At 40.3% G+C, this 18,067-nt stretch overlaps 3 protein-coding genes across 9 annotated transcripts; 2 read left to right on the top strand and 1 right to left on the bottom strand.

The window, feature by feature from the left end:
* The first annotated feature begins 810 nt into the window (after positions 1–810).
* On the top strand, positions 811–5,567 carry ufsp2 (ufm1-specific peptidase 2). Its single transcript, XM_037099639.1, has 12 exons — positions 811–954; positions 1,163–1,253; positions 2,142–2,325; positions 2,406–2,472; positions 2,695–2,849; positions 2,960–3,152; positions 3,378–3,524; positions 4,078–4,242; positions 4,331–4,455; positions 4,549–4,625; positions 4,792–4,916; positions 5,013–5,567. The coding sequence occupies exons 1-12, from the start codon at positions 952–954 to the stop codon at positions 5,097–5,099; spliced, it is 1,419 nt and encodes a 472-aa protein (XP_036955534.1). The 5' UTR covers positions 811–951; the 3' UTR covers positions 5,100–5,567.
* A 1,950-nt stretch (positions 5,568–7,517) lies between these two features.
* cfap97 (cilia and flagella associated protein 97) lies at positions 7,518–14,725 on the top strand. 7 transcript variants are annotated; one of them, XM_037105041.1, is made up of 6 exons: positions 7,518–7,723; positions 8,740–9,701; positions 10,353–10,358; positions 10,724–11,004; positions 13,837–13,999; positions 14,448–14,725. In XM_037105041.1, the coding sequence occupies exons 2-6, from the start codon at positions 8,765–8,767 to the stop codon at positions 14,639–14,641; spliced, it is 1,581 nt and encodes a 526-aa protein (XP_036960936.1). In that variant the 5' UTR covers positions 7,518–7,723; positions 8,740–8,764; the 3' UTR covers positions 14,642–14,725. The 7 variants fall into 7 exon arrangements, with proteins under 7 accessions (XP_036960936.1, XP_036960922.1, XP_036960968.1 ...); XM_037105027.1 differs by having other exon boundaries at positions 10,323–10,358; XM_037105065.1 differs by having other exon boundaries at positions 7,519–7,723; positions 10,323–10,358; positions 14,483–14,725.
* Positions 14,726–15,612: 887 nt separating this feature from the next.
* Positions 15,613–17,827, bottom strand: slc25a4 (solute carrier family 25 member 4). Its single transcript, XM_037105086.1, has 4 exons — positions 17,629–17,827; positions 16,493–16,979; positions 16,267–16,407; positions 15,613–16,159 (listed from the first exon to the last, which is right to left on the bottom strand). Exons 1-4 carry the CDS (start codon positions 17,737–17,739, stop codon positions 16,002–16,004), a joined length of 897 nt encoding a protein of 298 aa, XP_036960981.1. The 5' UTR covers positions 17,740–17,827; the 3' UTR covers positions 15,613–16,001.
* Between the last annotated feature and the right edge of the window lie 240 nt (positions 17,828–18,067).

The following is an 18,067-nucleotide window of genomic DNA, read 5'->3' as shown; positions in this document are numbered from 1 at the left end:
CTTATATGGCTGTGTTTCTACTGCTTTGTTTTACATTATATTTCTGATACAAAACACTATGTTTTATTTCTTTGGCAATCTTTTACATTGTTCTTGTGTAGAGGCAGTCACTGCCTCAATTTTTTTTAAGATCATTCCTCTGGAACAGTTTAAAATAATTTGACACCAGTGGTGGAAAGTAACTAAGTACATTTCCCCTGCTTTTTTTCTCCACTATATTCATTTGACTACATTTATTATTTTGCAGTTCCAGACTAATTGTACAGTTTATGATTCTATGGTAATTTCATGGATAAGACAAAATGATCTCCAAGGTGAAATTTACAAGCTACCCAGCAGTATATATAGTAAAAACAATAGCTCCACCTTTTCCAGTTGCTACATTCAAGGATGTATCAATACATCAATGATCATAATTTAATTATATAATATAAATTATTATGAAATGATCCATTCTGACTCAAGACTGGGCTACTTTTACTTTTTCTACTTCAAGGGGCACTATGGAGTTTTGGAGAAGTGTCATGTTTAAAAACAAGTATAAGAACAGTTATGAATGATATATAATATTAAAAATGTATAATAAATATGTATTGTAGTCATCTTGGCTAAGAATGAAGCCAGATATATTGCAGTGCCTTTTACTTCCAACAGAGTATTTTTGCACTGTGGTATTCTTGCCTTTGCTTAAGAAAAGACTGAAACACTTCCTTCACTTTCTCTCTGTTGACACAAGCCTAAAAGTTTTTGACCGTCCTCGCAAACCTACCAAAGTGTTCAAATTACGAGTTGCCTTGAATGCACCGCAAATGGGCGGAGCCAGTGTGGTCCAATAGAATGCAGCAGGCAGAGACACGTTGAATATTTCCTACAACATGTCAGCTTACAGTGTTTAGACAGACTGCACACACGTCTGTAATTCAATTAAACATTATTGTACTAAACGCCACGATGGTAAGTTTATTGTTGGACTATCGTTTATGTCCCTTTCTGTGCAGCTTTACGTTAAACTCAACTCGCTGTTAGTTAGCAGATTAGCTTACTGCTAGCTGACAGCGGCTCCTCAGTTTCTTCACGGCTGTCACCACACTGATTATCTACGTCAACGTTTTAAACTCGTTCAGTCTCTGTCGGGCTTCTTACATCTCTTGTGTTGTTCCAGGTTGTCTCTGACTCCCAGTCCTCCGACACCGGGACAATCCTTCGTGTCAGAGGGCCGCTAGGGCTCAAATGTCAGCTGGACAGCACAGATGGTACGTTCACGGACGTTTTACTCCGATAAGTTTGGACGTAGTTGGATAAGATGGTGTTTAAAGGGATCCCGGCAACAATTTAACTGTACTAGAATGATTAATGTGCCTTTTATGACGACAGTGTTCACTTTCCTTACTGCTGTGTGTTCATATCTGATGATGCATCATTTATGTATTACTAACTAGGAGGTACATTAGAGGAAATCTCCCTACCTACTACCTGCAGGACCATAGTCAGACTTCTAGAAATACTGTGGTCAAGAGTCCAAAATCCCTCAGTGCAACCTAAACACAGTCTAAGAAACAAATTAAACCAATAAACCTAATTTAACTTTGTACATACTTTATCTGTTTAAACTGCTAGAATAATGTTTTAGTAAATGTTATTTACCTAAAGGATTGCCTCAGCGTAGTAATGTAATGTTTGTGGAGGAAATCCCATTATTATCGTTTACTTATTTTGCCTTAAAGGGGCACTATGTAGTTTTGGATAAGAAATTCAAAACTCAAAGGAATTCAAAAGAATTTTGATATGTGCAATGTCAATGAAGTAATCGTACAAACTGAGTGTGTGTGTAAATAAGTTAAAATTCTCCAACCAAACCAAGAGCGTCAGTAAGGTGTCCACTTTCGTAGCTACAGGCCTGCTTCATGGTGGTCATTTAATGTAAAAATCTTGGTGCAGGGCATTGACACTGAGGAACGAAAGATCGCAAAGACAATTAAATCAAACTCCAACTCCTGCTTATAGAGAAAGATTAATGTTGGTTGAGTGCAGTGCTGATGAAAGGATATAGCAAGAGTCATATGATATCAGTCAGGTGTAATTTTAAAGTGTTTAAGAGTGTAATGATAAATCACTAATATTGTCCTTTTGTCTTCTTGCAGCACCACTCATGCACAAAGTCATCTCGAGAACGTTCGGGACGCTTCACTCTCAGGTGAAATCTGAAGCCTGTGTTCTCGCCGTCTGCGACAGTCCTGTTATTATCTGGCCGAACAGAGGTGTTCATGCAACACCTGATGAAATAACTCCAAACACACTGTGTGAAGACTTACAGCAATGGATACAGTGAGTTCACCCTGTCAAGACATTTTCTTAATTGTACTAAATCTTTGGCTTTTTTGTGATGAAGTTTTCATTTATTTCAGGACGGATGAACAAGAGAGCACAGGCAAGAGATCTGCAAGAAAGAAAAACAAAAAAAGTTCATCAGTGGTAGGTACATGTTTTTTTATGTTAAGATTGTATGTGTATTGTTATTGTATGTATTATTCTGAACTAATATGCTAATTAAAAATCATTTTTATTCTCTTTTCTTTGCCACAGCATCTTAGTGGTTATATTAATTATATAATAAGGATATTCACCTATGCTTTGTTGTCTTTATGGTGTCTGTGTGTGCTTGTGCTTGAATGTAATTTCACACTTGTTATTCAGAGCATCATAAACCTTCACCTGATGATGGAGGCAACAACGACTGGCCCACTTCCACCCCCAATCCTCACCAGAGCCATCCAGAAATCCCACTTCCTCTCTACAACTCTTCCCATGGACTGTGTGATCCGCACCGCCTGCAACGACACAATCAAAGAGTATGTCTCACCTTAAAAATGTTAGATTTGCTCTTACTAACCAAACTCACCACCAGCTGTGACCATAAATAGTTCTGCTCACTGTGAAATATTTGTATCTGTCGCTGTAGTGCCTGTGAACGCCTGGTGGAGGCGCTCACTCATCAGCTGTGTGAGATGGAGAAAGTGATCCTGCAGCACATGAAGGGGACGATGCTGCTGGTGCCTGAACCGCTTCACTTCCTCCTGCCAGAGCCAAAAGGACTTGTGACCGTGGTTTACCCAGCAGGAGTGCCTGACAGCCAGCTAGAGACACAACGTAAGGTGAGGCTAACAAATCCAGAATTGAAGGCAGCCAACACATAGCCCCCAGACACTGAATTTGTTGTGAATTTGTTATTATCTCTTAACAAAACATGTGGCACACAGATTCGTATTTGTTTATCCAATGGACAGTGGATCCAATTAACTGTGCAAGAAACATGCATTATTTTTGCCCCTGACTTATTTTACAATATGTTATTTTACACAAAATCTCTGTCTTTTTAGGAACTGCATCAACAGTTTGAGCTGCAAGATGACTGGCCCTATTTCAGAAAGGCCAATGCTTACCACTTTCCCAACGAGCCCTACAAAGACGGTTACCTACGAAACCCTCACCTGGCCCTTACACATCCCACTCTGGACAACGGAAAGGTACGGCTTACCACCAAATTAAAGGTCCCATATTGTAGAAAGTGAGATTTCCATGTATTTTTTGATTATAAAGTTGGTCTATGTGCTTCATTAGTACTGTAAAAGAATGAAAATGCGTAAAGCCCATATTCAGAAACTGTGCCTTTAGATGAGCCATTAGGACTTCAGTAAGATTGTGAAGTTACAACTTTACAGTCAACACCCTCAGCTAAATCCCACAGCATGGCTGTGGTTGCAAAATAAAAAAAACAGCAGAGCTATGTGGAAGATGTTGCCTGCTGGGCTTTGTGAGAGCTGACCAGTCAGAGCAGACTGGACTTTTCGAAAGAGGAGCTTTAAAGCAAGAGGCGCGAAAAATGATCGTTCAGACAGCGAGTGAATAGAGGTTTTAAAAATTGATTCAATTATAATTATTATTAAGTATGAACCTGAAGATGAGCATAATTTGGGGGCCTTTAAAGTGTTTCACATTCCCCTTTCTAGCTCCTATTTCAAAGGTAGATACTTAGATGTACTTTGTGAGAACTAGTCACCTTGAAATGTCTTTCTCAAGGTGTACATGGTCCAGGGGATCTACAGCTACCACCACTACATGCAGGACCACATGGATGATAACGGCTGGGGCTGTGCCTATCGCTCCCTCCAGACCATCTGCTCCTGGTTCGAGCAGCAAGGCTACACAGAGCGGCCTGTGCCCACACATAAGGAGATCCAACAGGTACAGAACAGTGGTGCTGGTTCTGTAGATATGATGCACTGTGTAACAGTCACAATACTATAGAAATGTCCAATTCTCTCCTCTCCAGGCTTTGGTGGATGTCGGGGACAAACAGAAGTCTTTTGTCGGATCACGACAGTGGATCGGATCCATCGAGGTTCAGGCTGTTCTGAACCAGCTGCTCGAGGTCACCTCCAAGATCATGTTTGTGAGGTGCGTTGTATGATTCCTGTGGAGAGCACCTTGTGCGATGATGGTGTACATATTGTTTGGGTTTACCTGATGATGAATGTTTCTACTCTGTAGTCAAGGCTCTGAGTTGGCCTCCAAAGGAAGAGAACTGGCAAACCACTTCCTTACTGAAGGGACTCCTGTCATGATTGGTAAACTGGGATTCTTTCAGAACTTTTCTTTCATATTTTACAAGCATTTTTGTCTTTTAATTACAACAACTAACCACAACATTTGAGTATTTTTACATAATAAGTAGTAGCTTTTCCCTCAGATAAATGCAGGGGGTGTCTTCATGTCACTTGTGTCTGTCTGTAGGAGGGGGAGTTTTGGCTCACACTATTCTCGGTGTAGCATGGAGCGAGACCACCGGGCAGATCCGCTATCTCATCTTAGATCCACATTACACCGGAGCAGAGGATTTACAGATTATCACAGACAAGGTAACTGTAATAAAACACCTGAATGTGTCTCTGTATTGTGTACACTTTCGTGGCCTGCACAGTGCTGAATGTATGTTTGTTTGTTGTCTTTTTCAGGGCTGGTGCGGCTGGAAAGGACCAGATTTTTGGGATCAGACTGCATATTATAATCTGTGTCTGCCTCAGAGGCCAAAGACCATCTGAGCTCTCACAGCCTTTTGGACACACGTCATTTGGCATTTAAAAGGCATCTACAAATGTGGTTGTTTTATAGAAATGCACCCAATGTGGCAAATTTGAGTAAGCTTTGTAATAATGCTAAATGTTAATGTTCCGCTTGGTCAAATCCTGCATAAATTATTGTTTTAGCAACAAAGGCGACTCGAGATGGATGTAATTCTGTACTGAAAAGAGAAACTGATCATGTCATGTACTGAACTTTCTGTACTTGCCATTATTTAATGACAAATTTTAAAGTGTCCTCAGTTTTTCTTCTTTCTGTATTCAAATGTTTAAAAGTTACAGACTGTAACTGAAATAATTGACATATAGCTGATGAGAAAACATTTTGTCATTGTTATGGCCATTTTTTTGAAAAGGAAAAAAAGGAAAATTAATCCAAATCTTCTCCAGTGGACTCCAGATGCTCAAATTATACCGTAAGCAATTTTATACTTTTTTCGCAGTAAACTTTATTTCTTTGGGCTTTCGACTGCTGATCAGATAAAACAAGACATTTGAAGACCTCAACTTTGGCTTTGCAGAAATTTTCAAACTATTTTATAGTTTATATTTTATAAACAATAAATAACTATTATTTGCAGCTCCATTACAGACAACCAAATAACACAGATCCTAACCAAAGCCCAACAGTCCCCTTTAATTCAATCAAGCCGGATCTGATATCAAAATTCATAGCCCTGTAGCACTCTAAATTTACCTGCTAAACCGCTAATTTAGGATCACCAGATCTAGGACGCACATAAAATTACTCTCACTCATAGATACCAGCCAGCTAAATAAAGCTGATCTTTTTCATCAACATTCATGATTTATTCTGTGAGAAATGAACAAAAATATCCTGTGTCACAGTGTTAAAAAAAGAGGAAAGTAATTCCTGGATCCGTCCCTTTATCAGGAGCCACGCCAAAAGTTAATCGGGTCAATTCCAGGCCAAGACCCAAGTTTTTATGTAATACTGCTGACAAACCAACAAATGAAATGGGTGAGAACCTTGCCTACTTTTTTATGAGCAGAGAAAGATACATTTAGTCTCATTCTTATGCATTTTGTAATATACATACTTTATATTTGCTACTGAATAAATTACAGTGAAATTACACTAATCCTCATTTTGCTGTGGACCCCCTGGAAACTTTTTCAAGGACCCCCAGTCGCCCCTTGTTCCCACTCTGAGAACCGCTTGTAGAGAAGAAGCTGTCTGATCTGTAATGATCCCTCTGACGAAGCCCATTATTGGAAAACAATCACTGCCTGTAATTGAGTTTTCACAACCAGAGTCAAATGGATGCTTTTCTCATCTCACCAGTAGGCATAATAAAATGCGAATTTTCTTTTAAAATCTTGAGAGCTCAGACTGCTGAAACGTATTGTCCCCCTCATCCATGGCCTGATTGTGTAAGCATGAGACTGAGACAGAAATACCCCCATTCAATTCCCATCACTATCCATCCTGCATTGGCATGTAAATGGTATGACAGTGACCAGACACAGGTTCATACTATAGATTCACCCTCGTCCTATTGTCCCAGGACATTGGTATTTCGTTTGTGTGTGTCACTTCTAGGTCTAACAATGTTATTAAGAGAGAGCCCGTGACAAATTGCGATGTCAGGGGACGCGCCTTCAGATAATCCCCTTTCTTGTTAATGAGTATGCACTAGGGGGAGCAGTTACTTAGGCATAAAAGATCCCCAAGAAAAACTACACTGACCTCATGTCTATTCTTCTGCTAGTTCTAATTCTGAATATGTCTAAGTAGCAGTAGTAGTAGTTTGAAGACAAACAAATTTTAATTGGCGTCTGTTTACTATTGTAATGGTAAAGCTATTGCACTTCGCATATAGTGCTGACAAGGTGCTCATTAGTCAAGAATTAGTCAAAATATAAGACTGTGATAATGATATTCCTTCAATAGAAATAAAAACAAACAATTGTTCAGCTGACTAACTAGTCACATGTATTATAAGGTATATGTCAAATTAACCCCAATATTGCATTGTGGTTGTAAATGGAGCCTGAGTAGGTATAGTATAGTTGTGTGTATATATATATATATATATATATATATATATATATATATATATATATATATATATATATATATATATATATATATATATATATATATAGGTATAGTATAATTGTCTATTTTTTTCGTCTAAGTACTTACACAATATTTGTAAATTTAACGAGACAGAAAAATATATGTATCGATTTTATATGCATAAAATGAATATATAATATATAATTATATATATTTATAGTATAGAATAGTATTTTTAACATGCCGCTTTTGTAGTTGTTGTTGTTGTCGAGTTGCTTTTACGCACGAGACACTACAGTAGAGCTCCACAGCGCAGCAACGGTTGTCAGGAAGTGACGTTGCATAGTTACTAAGTACTGTCACGCTCACAGCAGACAGCTGCAGCTATGTGGCCCGCTAACGGAGATTTTAATTTGAACCGCTAATTCAGCGTTGCCATTTATGCGCTCGTCTTCCCAGCAGGAATACACCCTCTTTAAACAGGTTCACACAGCTCCTCTTCCTCTGAAACATCTTATCTAATCGTGAGACCCTCCGCCGGGTAAGAAATTGTAACCATTCAGCTAGTTAAAGTTAGCTACACGTACAGTTGGACCATGTTATGCTAGCTATCAGTTTGAATACACACCACCTTGCCTATGTGTATGTTATGATTTAAAGATGGGCTAGATTTCTTAAAAGGACCAGACTTAGTAATACGAATAGACTAATACAAATATATTTAAACTTTAGCTCCCTTACTACAAATCATGAACTTGACATTTTCTAAGCATTATCAAAGGCATCTCATTGTGCCTTTTTTTCATATTTCAATTTACACTTTCCCTGCAGCCATTGGTTTCCATTAGGCTTCCTGGTTTGTAAAATAGTGTTCCTGCAACCTACTTTGAGATGTGTTATCTATCCCCGAGACCATCTGCATCAAGTTTGAATACATTTTTGCCAACATGCAATGAATTTATGTGGTAAAGCAGGCTATAAGAACAGCTTGAAAAGTAGAAACTGATATCTCACCAGATCATGACACAAAGATAAATGCTAAAGCCCAAATGACTTATCTGATGGTTGATATTGTCATCCGATTTTGGCCTCTGAATGATCTATCGATAGTTATTTTTTTATTATTCAGGGATTATAATGCAGAAAAAAAGACTTGTATTAAACTCCACGAGAATTTTACCTTTATCTCAGTGCATATGTTTATTTAAGCAAAGAGTTTTGTTAAACTCTAGAATATCTCTCTTCATTACACATATTTGTCACAAATGTTAGATAACTGCATTTGAAGGATTATTGCAAAAAATGCATCAGTATCAATATTGGAATATTTTACTCCCTAATATCCACTAAAACATTGCCCCCAAAAGATGAGTATTAGTTGCACTCATCAATGCAGATGTTATTTTGATGTTGTATGGAACAAAATGAAACCCAATGGAGGTATCCCAATTACAACATCGTGGCACGGCTTCTAATGTTAAATGTCTGTAATTTAACATGACTTCTTTGATTTTTAATTTAACACCACACTAAATCTTGCCTGCCACTGTCTTACAGGTTCAGTGTGTTCAAGAAGACTGCCATGTTCAACCCCAGTGATCTCGAAGGCGAAGTGGATCATTCCTTTTTCGATAGTGATTGTGATGATAGCAGCGTCGGCAGAGGTGATGGGAAAAAGATAGGGAAAGATAAGCAAAGCAAGCCAGGACATGAGTGGCTACATGCAAAACAGACAAAAGATACAAAAGGGGCTTGGTCTCCGAGGACGGATGGGACGCAAAAACACCTGAAGCCGGTCAAAAACAATAGCAGCAGCAGAGCAGAAAGGAAAGAGAACAGCTGTCATTCAGGTGAGGAAGAGCGGCACAGGGAGTCCAGCATATCTGTTTCGTGTACATCAGATAAAGTCGTCAATAATAGTAGTGATGGCGAAGAAGACTTTGATTTGCACTCGAAAATGTCTAAGGGGACATTTATGGCTTTGTCGGCTGGGGCGAGAGAGGCAGATGATAAGGATGTGTACAGCCAGAGTCCAAATGAGTCTGAGGAAGAAATCTTATCATCCAATGCCAAACACTCCAAAGGGAGAAATAAACAAACTCCTAAAAAACGGATAAGAAGTCGGTACAACCGAAGTCCATCCCCGACTTCAACCGAGGCCAGCATGGATGCAGACTCAGAGAGCTCCTGTAGCAGCAGCAACAGGAGAAGCAGTTTAGACTCCGCCAACCTTCCCAGGCCCAACAAGTCTTCTTTGTCCCCTGGAGGGAGCAGGATCCCAGTGGGCTCAGCAAGGACTAGGGATGTGCCTGCCAGCCATAAAGAGGAGTCAGATGATACAATAACAGATGTGAGCCCCCTCTCCTCTCCCGACTCCAGCCTTCTCCAGTCACTGGACCTGAACCGCACAGAGGCTGAAGAGGGAAGCCTTAAAGAGCAGCAGCAGGAGGAGAGTGTGCCCTCCAGTGGCCTTGGCACTTTACATCAGGATGAGGATTCAGATCCAGATGAAGATGAGTGTATGTAAACTTGTGGCCTTCTTGTTTGTTAGTTATGTTTGCTATGCTCTTGTCTTTTTAGGGCTGCAACCAATGATTATTTAATTATCAATCAGATTTTGGGGAACAGATTTGTGGTTTAACAAATAATCATTTGGTATATAAAATGTCAAAAAATAGTTAGAAAAATACTTAAAAAAAATACTGTGTGTTCTCAAAATAATGATTGCCAGGGGGAACAAGTTAGATGTACAAACGTGATGGATGTTCTAAGATACATCTTGAGTTTTGGTGAGCATGAGCAAAGAAAAAAGAAGTCAATTCCTCTGTTTATTTTATTTATGGATCATTACAGATATGCCATGTTTTGAAAGTAGCAAGTGGTCGGACTAAGAAAAGCGCATTGGAAGATACACATTTTGATGCATCATGGTGCATCTACACTTGTTTTTAAAACACTTTAATTTGTTTCCACCCCTAATGCATCCACAAGAACTCATAAGAAATGCCGAGCATTTTACGAAAAAATGTACCCCTTAAATGATCATATCATATAGGCATTCAGTATTGAGGAACAAGACATTAATAGACTTCATCTTTAGTCTTAATTGAATCATGTAACAAACAGCCTTTTCTCTTTAGGGAGACCGGTAAACCTGCGTGTTTCTATAGCCACAGGTGATGCACTTGAACACACTCTCCATTTTTGCGACAATAAGTTTTTAATGTATGTTTGCACCAAACATCAACAGATCTTTCCTTACATAACAGGCAAATTGTGCTGCTGAGCATGTTGATTCTTAAGCTTTAACCAGATATTAAGATATAAATTAGATATCCATTTAAGTTATAAATGCTGGCATCACAATGTTTAGGGATATGTTTTTTTGCGTGTGTTTATTTTTTCCCCATATTTTAGTGGTTTCATAAACAACATATCCACCACACTTGGTTCAATCAAAAAAAAAAAAAAAAAACATTGCACCAAACACAGTAAGTCTCAGACTTAAGATACTGTAACAAGTATCCCTTTTACCTATCAGACTCTCTCAGTTCCGTGAGCCAGCTTGGAGGTAAACTGGTCTTCCATGGTTCCGAAGGAAGAAACAGGAAGAACTACTCATTCACCAATGAAGAGGTCCGATCCATAGATCATGAGAACCAGCGACTTCTTCGGGCACTTTCACGTCTTTCTCCAGGGCCACGACCAGGGAGTAAAGCAGGGAAAAAAGCCCACATGACAAGCAACTCACCACTCAATCGCCTGTCTCACAGTGCACTCAACAGGCAGCGGGAACAGCAACGCATCGAGCGGGAGAACCTGGTGAGTTTGATCTCCTGTGTAGATCAATATTCAAAGTACATATGTATTCCTGTCACTCTAATTCCCTGTTTTTAAACATCGACAAGCAACTTTTAGCAGGTTAAGAAGCTGTCTTAATTTAGTACTAATGCCTCTTTATGATCTACATAAGCGCACAAGGCCATCAGCAAGAAGAGGGATCTCACAACTGTTTGTACAAAGAAAAATAGATCTCTCTTTTACACGTTTCCAAATCAAAGCACATGTTCCTTGTAGCTGCTTCAACTTAAAGGTTTCTCCGGTCACTGTTATCAATATGTAACTCATGTCTAAGTGATTCCTATGCTCAAGCATTATATCATCCATCCATAGAGACCAAGTCAAACCTTCAGCTGAGACCTTTTCCACATGGCATTTACTTCTGTGACTGTCACTATATTGAGCTGTAAACAAGGGCAAAGTACTAATTAACCTCAAAATAAATCTATTCATTTGCTGCTGTAAAAAAAAAAAAGAAAAAGTAAATTGATTTAGCAGCAGGTGGTAGGTACACGTGGGGCTGTCGTGTTTGTAGAAGAGTTTCCAGAATTCTCATTTGCATGATTATGTAATTAGTCATCTAAACTTGCGCTGAAATACATAACTGCTGCTGGCTCTTTGAATATTCTGATCTCTTGGTCTGTTTGTTATATCACTCATTGTATTAGAAGCTATTTCCCTCTAAAGTTGCCATCTATAGAAGGACGCTATAGTTTGAGAGGTACTAGTAAGTAACAGTGCCACCCCTGAAAGCAGACACGGATGGACTTGGACAGATGGCAGCAGGTGGCAGGCCTGCAGCAGCACCACAGAGTGACATTATGAGACAGGTCGGCATCTGCAGCTTTAGCTTCTCACCCCATGTATTAACTCTGCTTGACCACTTCACAATAGAAACACAGGGCGACCAAAGCAGCTGTGTTGATTTGATGAAACTATAGCACTACCGCAGAGATTAATTGACTCCTCTGACAGGTGTTTTAGGTGTTGACAGAAAAAATGCATTCCTTTCGTCACTGTTATCATCACACATATTTTTGCTGTAATTGCTGATTAGAGATCTTACATTGATCCTGATTGTTGTTGTTTTGGTTTTTTTTATGTGGGAATGTGTCTCAGTCATTCCTAGAACAGACTGTTCGCTCTCTTGAGTCAATCTCTCTGCGTTTTCAGGGGTGCTTTTTCTGTGCCTTCTCTATTCTTAGAGTGAAGTAACTGAATCTGCCGTGTGATCAGTGTATCCACCCCACACATCACGCATGTAAGACACCCCGTTAGTCCTGCACAAGTAGAGCTACAACTCTGTATTTCGAGATTGGTCCATTAAATATTAAATATTAATTTTCCATCAAATAAGTGATGTTAATAGGGAGGGATAGATTTATTCTGAAAAGATTTTAAATCACCCATACGTTGGAAATACAGTAGGTGACCAGTCTGATTGCCATTAGAAGCATGCAGTGTCTTTTTGTGACCTCAGGAGCACTTGTGAACTTTAGTAGAACAGTCTCTTGACTGTGGAGCTTTTTGCCTGTTGTGTTGCTTCATGAGGGGTTTCTGCCTACTGATGCGTTTCTGCACAGCATGCGTGTGGGTGTCTGACTGCATGTATGACATTCAGGAACTTGTCTACACCACATGCTGTTTGGTTGTGTTTGCTGTAAAGGAACATATTCAATTGGGATTATGTAGAATGAGGACTGTCTGTTCCAATCAAGTATGTGTGCAAATATTTATCAATGATAAAGCACTTTTTTAAATGTTATGTGTTTTTGTTGGTTTAAAGACAGTAAAATTCAGCAAATGGTATAATAAGTGAAATGCTAGAAAGGACATTATTCACACAACACTCAACATTCACACAATGCTCATCATTGAGCCTTGCTGCATTAAGAGTACATATGATGAAGCACTTCAAATTCAAATTGATGGATGGCTCTCTCAAGAAAGCTCTTGACACTGACCTCATAGTATGCCCACATCCAGGGCTGTACTGGTTGTTCAAAGCTTCATTCATAACATTGCCGTTTGAATGTTCTTTTTTTTTGCATTTCTACATTATTAGTAGATCGTTAATATTATTAGTATTAGAATTAGAGCACTGTGGTGGCTGCTGAAGATAGTTTCTGACTTATGTGATCCAAAAATTTCTAATAACTCATCAGAGCATTTTAAAGTCCAAAATTCTTAACTGATTGATAAAGGTGGATATGATCATTTCCAAAGATTCACAAAATGATTGTATCTCATGAAATATTCTCCCACATTTGTTGTCATTTAGCCTTTCGAAAACAACAATTTTCCACCGTAGGTAAAAATCTGTTTCCTCTCCTGCTTGCTGTTCACAAAGGGAGACACACACCTGTTTTAATGGGGCAATCTAGCAATAATATAACAGCATATTACATTTAAACAACACAAAATACATTTAAACAACCGCAAAACAAGAAATGTACAATGGTTCAAACACAATTACAATAAATTACTTAAGTCATTCCAAAACAAACAGATAGATGTTATGTATCTGCATTTGTTTGGTCATGTTACATTTAATCTGATGTGTCAGTTTATTCAAATTGAGAATTTTGTAGTATTTAGAAATGTTCTTTTTTAGAAAAATAATAGAAGCTTTGAATGTAAAAAAAGGAGACATGCCTGACGGCCCTACTGACATCATTCCAAGCTAAAATGACTGATCATGTCAGTGATGCACGTCATGTTGGCTTTAACAATGTGCTAGGAGAGTAAGCGTTTGTAGTATGTTTGTAAGCATTACTTACCAGGTAAAACATGTTCTGGTTCTGGTTCTTTGAGGCTTTTCTTAAGAGGCTGGAGTCCGTCAAGCCTACACCTGGCCTAAAGCGCGCAGAACAGCTGGCAGACTACCAGCGACAAGTTGGATACCAAGGAGCTCCATCGTACCCAGTCTGTGTGTCCTCCACTAAGAAAGGGAGGTCTGTCAGCAAGACACACTCAGGTAACGTGCACGTTTTATATCACTTATATCCCCTCGACAGTATGATAGCTGAAGCTTATAGAAGGTCCTCAACCAAACATTTTAGAAAAATATTAAAATGATAAACACGTGCCTTCTTCTGAGGGCTGAGATTATCCTTTTTGAGAGGTAGCAGCACAACAGAAAAGCACCTGTGTTCCATGTGACGATTAATTGCGGTAAATGAAGAGGATCAGTGTGGCAGCGCACTGCGATGCTCCTCTCAGACTGAAGGCTGCAGATTTATCACTTGAGACTGTCTGACCTGCTGCCATCAGATGGCTGCAGAGACTTAATTAACAGAAGACTTTCAGACTGTTAAATGTGGCTGTGGATGACTGATACTGGCAAGACTGACCCATTGACTTATTGTTGTTTATCCTTTTTAAATGTTATTTGAATTAATGTACTTGTTGAATTGTTTTTCTAGAGATAGAAATATCTCTCTGTTGTCCACACCAGCAGGTTCCAGGCCAGTCAGCTCTGCACACCACAGCTCGTCTTCCACCACCAGTGACTCGGCCAGCAAACCCGTTCCCAGGTCCAAAAAACTGGGTGCAGCCCGACCAGCCTGGTGCTGAGAACACTGCTGTTTTAAAGAAGCACGTCGCTGGCTCCCTTTAGCGGCATCGTTGGTGTCTGGTCATCACTGAGGGGTCAGTTTGGAAGGTACTAAGCTGAAAATAAACTGACTTCATCAACATACTAGTCATTTGTGTTGTCATGCTTATACAATATAAACAAAATGGATTGTTTTCCGCTCGGTGATGAAATATAGCAAATGACGCTCAGAGCTATTGTAATGCAATTCAAATCAGTTGAACTGTGGCTTCTAAATACTGCAATAACTCTCAGCAGTACTTAGCTTGCTGTATTGTTGCACAACGTATTGCTTATTCTTCAAAAGCCATGATGACATAATGAACAATTAGTTGTTTAATATTTCAGTGAGCGATGTTTCTAGTAAGTCTTCAAATCTTTATTTGCTTTTGTTGCCCTCATTTTCTCACATTTGTACAATTAATGATGCAAGAGAGAGTTGTTATGTTTATGTTTGTAATCAATGAGAAATAAATATATTTGAAATATTATTGTGGCATTCCGTTTTTATTTGTTCCTTCTGAAATAAAGCTGTTATTGTTTTTGTTTTTTACATCTCTTAACAGTCTGCGGTTACACAGCTAGTTTGTACTTAGGGGAGTATATGAAACTACTCCAAATATTTAATGGTACTTTTTTGCACATTTTTCTTAAAATGTGTTATGAGCCTCTCAGCTTTGTTATATTTCAGATCTGTGTCAAGTGGAAATTGGGTTGGAATTCCTGGATGTCATTTGTCCAATTTAAAGATTTTCTCTGGAGACATTTGGACATATTGAAGTCTGAAACCAAAATTAATGGAACGATGGCTGGATGTCATTCAGGTGCTTCAGTTGTTGTGCACACTGTCTCACTGTGACACTGTGTCATTCATGACATACCACAACACTTGGACAGAGCAGAACTCAAAATGCCTGCTGGGAAAAGTTGCCTGTTTGACTGCAGGTGATGACAGGTTGCCACGACAACGGGTACATGCATCAGAAAGACAGGACTGATAGACTAATAAGTATTTTTATTCTTAATAAAATAATGTGCGAGGTGGGACACATGGGTCAGGAGTGGTCACAACATAACAACACATGGGCCTCAGCGACTGCTTCACAAACTGACTCTAACATGAAGAGCATATGAAGGGTAGTGATGTCATCCTTTGTATCATCACATCTTCACTGCAACACTGGCTGGGCTTTTTTTTTTTTTTTTTGACACGTCGTAGATGGGATATATACAGATTTCTGAAGAGGCATGGCGACCCGGCTCCTACCAGAGGGGTGCATGCCCACATTTTAATACACCACAAGCTGTTATCACTCGATCACATGACTTAAGACTTAAACAACGTGAAGGCTTTCCTTCGGGGACTGTGAGATGAGAAAGTTTATTATGTGTACTTCTTGATCTCGTCGTACAGCACCAACACAAAGGCACCGCCCATGCCTCTGATGACGTTGGACCAGGCCCCCTTGAAGAAGGCCTTTGCTCCCTCGTCCTTGAAGATCTTCCTCCAGCAGTCGATTGTGCCCTTGTACATGATGTCAGCTGCGGAGAGGGAGACAGATGGGGATGGTGACGCGCAATGTTCATGGACACACGCGTAAAATGCGCAATCTGTGCCAGACAATAAGAACGCGACGAGTGACGCTCACCTCCTTTGCGTCCAGACTGCATCATCATGCGACGTCTGACTGTGTCGAAGGGGTACGAGATGATGCCAGCAGCGGCGGTGACAGTCTGGGCGATCATCCAGCTGACGACGATGTGCGTGTTCTTGGGGTCTGGCAGCATACCTGGATGGAGAAGGAGTTAAGTCGTGAGAAAACACACAAACTCACGATGAGAAACACGCAAGTCACACCGAGCAGGTGTGCGCACCTTTAGCTGTGTCGAAGCATCCGAAGTAGGCCGCTCTGTAGATGATGATACCCTGCACTGACACGTTGAACCCGAGGTAGAGACCCTTGATGCCGTCGGTTTTGAAGATCTTGGTGAGGCAGTTTCCAAGACCGGTGAACTCTCTCTCGGCCGCGCCTTTGCCGATGTCGGCAGCGAGTCTTGTCCTGGCGAAGTCCAGAGGATACACGAAGCAGAGGGAGGTGGCACCAGCGGCACCGCCAGAGGCCAGATTGCCAGCGAAGTGGCGCCAGAACTGCGTTTTTGGATCCACACCACCGAGGAAGATCTTCTTGTACTTGTCTTTGAAGGCGAAGTTGAGGGCTTGAGTGGGGAAGTAACGGATCACGTTGGCCAGGTTGCCTCTCCAGAAGGAGATGAAGCCCTGTTCCTTTGGGATCCTGACCACGCAGTCAATGATTCCCTTGTACTGCATCTCTGCGGTGATCTGTTTGCTGGCATGCTGGACCTGTAAACAAAGGCAGTTGAAACCCCCCCAAAAAAAGACGCGTGGAACGATCCAAAAATGTGAAGAACTCTCTTGTAAAACGTTCTGGGAGGGGACCTGTCATGCCTGTTTTTGTCCCAACAGAATACACATTTTTATTCCATTTTAATAACTTTAATAATATTCTTTAGTGTGTGACATTTTGCTGCGCGGCATAGCTGCGTGTGATCGCCCTCTAGATGTACACTGCTGTCACTTGAGAATCAGCAGTGTATTAGATTACAGTCTTGGAGTTAAATTTAGAAATTCAATTTCACTAAAGATTACCGCGGTCACCCGTTATGCTGGAGTGACAATCAGCCAAAGAAACGCACCAGTGGCTCATAACCCTGTATTAAGGCATTTTTATTGCCAGGCTGCCTATTAGGACCTTGTCGTCATTGCCATCATAGCCGGTGCGTAAAACCATCCCCACGTTGACGCGGCACCGCTCACTTGCCCCTTGACATTACGCACCAAGCATTCCTAACTGACACACTGCACATTCCAATTCTTTTTTTTAAACTCCAGATTTGCGTTTGACTGTTTGGTTCATCAGTAGCCCAACTTTTACGCACACTTTACGCACAAAGCGGTAATCACGCGGCCATGCGTTGCTCAATTACTTTACCTGCAGCAACAACTTGACTCTCTCAATGGGAGCGACAGCTGTTTTGGAGATGGCAGCGGCGACACCACCGGCCAAAAAGTCCTTCATGAAACTAATCACCGCGTCCGACATGGTTGCAGATTTGAGACCCTTGACTGTTCCAAAAACCTCACCACGGTCCTCAAGGAAACCCAACGCCCCTCCAAGTGGACGAGGCCCACGCCATCCGCCCTAATATATCGGCGCCATGTATCGCGAGAGTTTTGAGTGATGGATTTGCATTTCGTCAAACAGATTAACGAGGCTGAATAAATATCCGAGGTTGAAGTTCAAGACGTGCGCCATGTTCCTGAAGTCAAAGGTGGGCCAAGCCGGGGACGTTTAAAGGACAAAATATTTTGATATGGTTGTTATTAAGACACAGATTTATTAGTAACTTAATCTAATCCTGATCGTGGTC

The sequence above is a fragment of the Acanthopagrus latus genome, chromosome 1 (assembly GCF_904848185.1).
Source record: "Acanthopagrus latus isolate v.2019 chromosome 1, fAcaLat1.1, whole genome shotgun sequence".
In the NCBI taxonomy this organism is placed as follows: Eukaryota; Metazoa; Chordata; class Actinopteri; order Spariformes; family Sparidae; genus Acanthopagrus; species Acanthopagrus latus.
The sequence above is the reverse complement of the archived record's forward strand: the minus strand, read 5'-3'. Positions and strand labels throughout refer to the sequence as shown.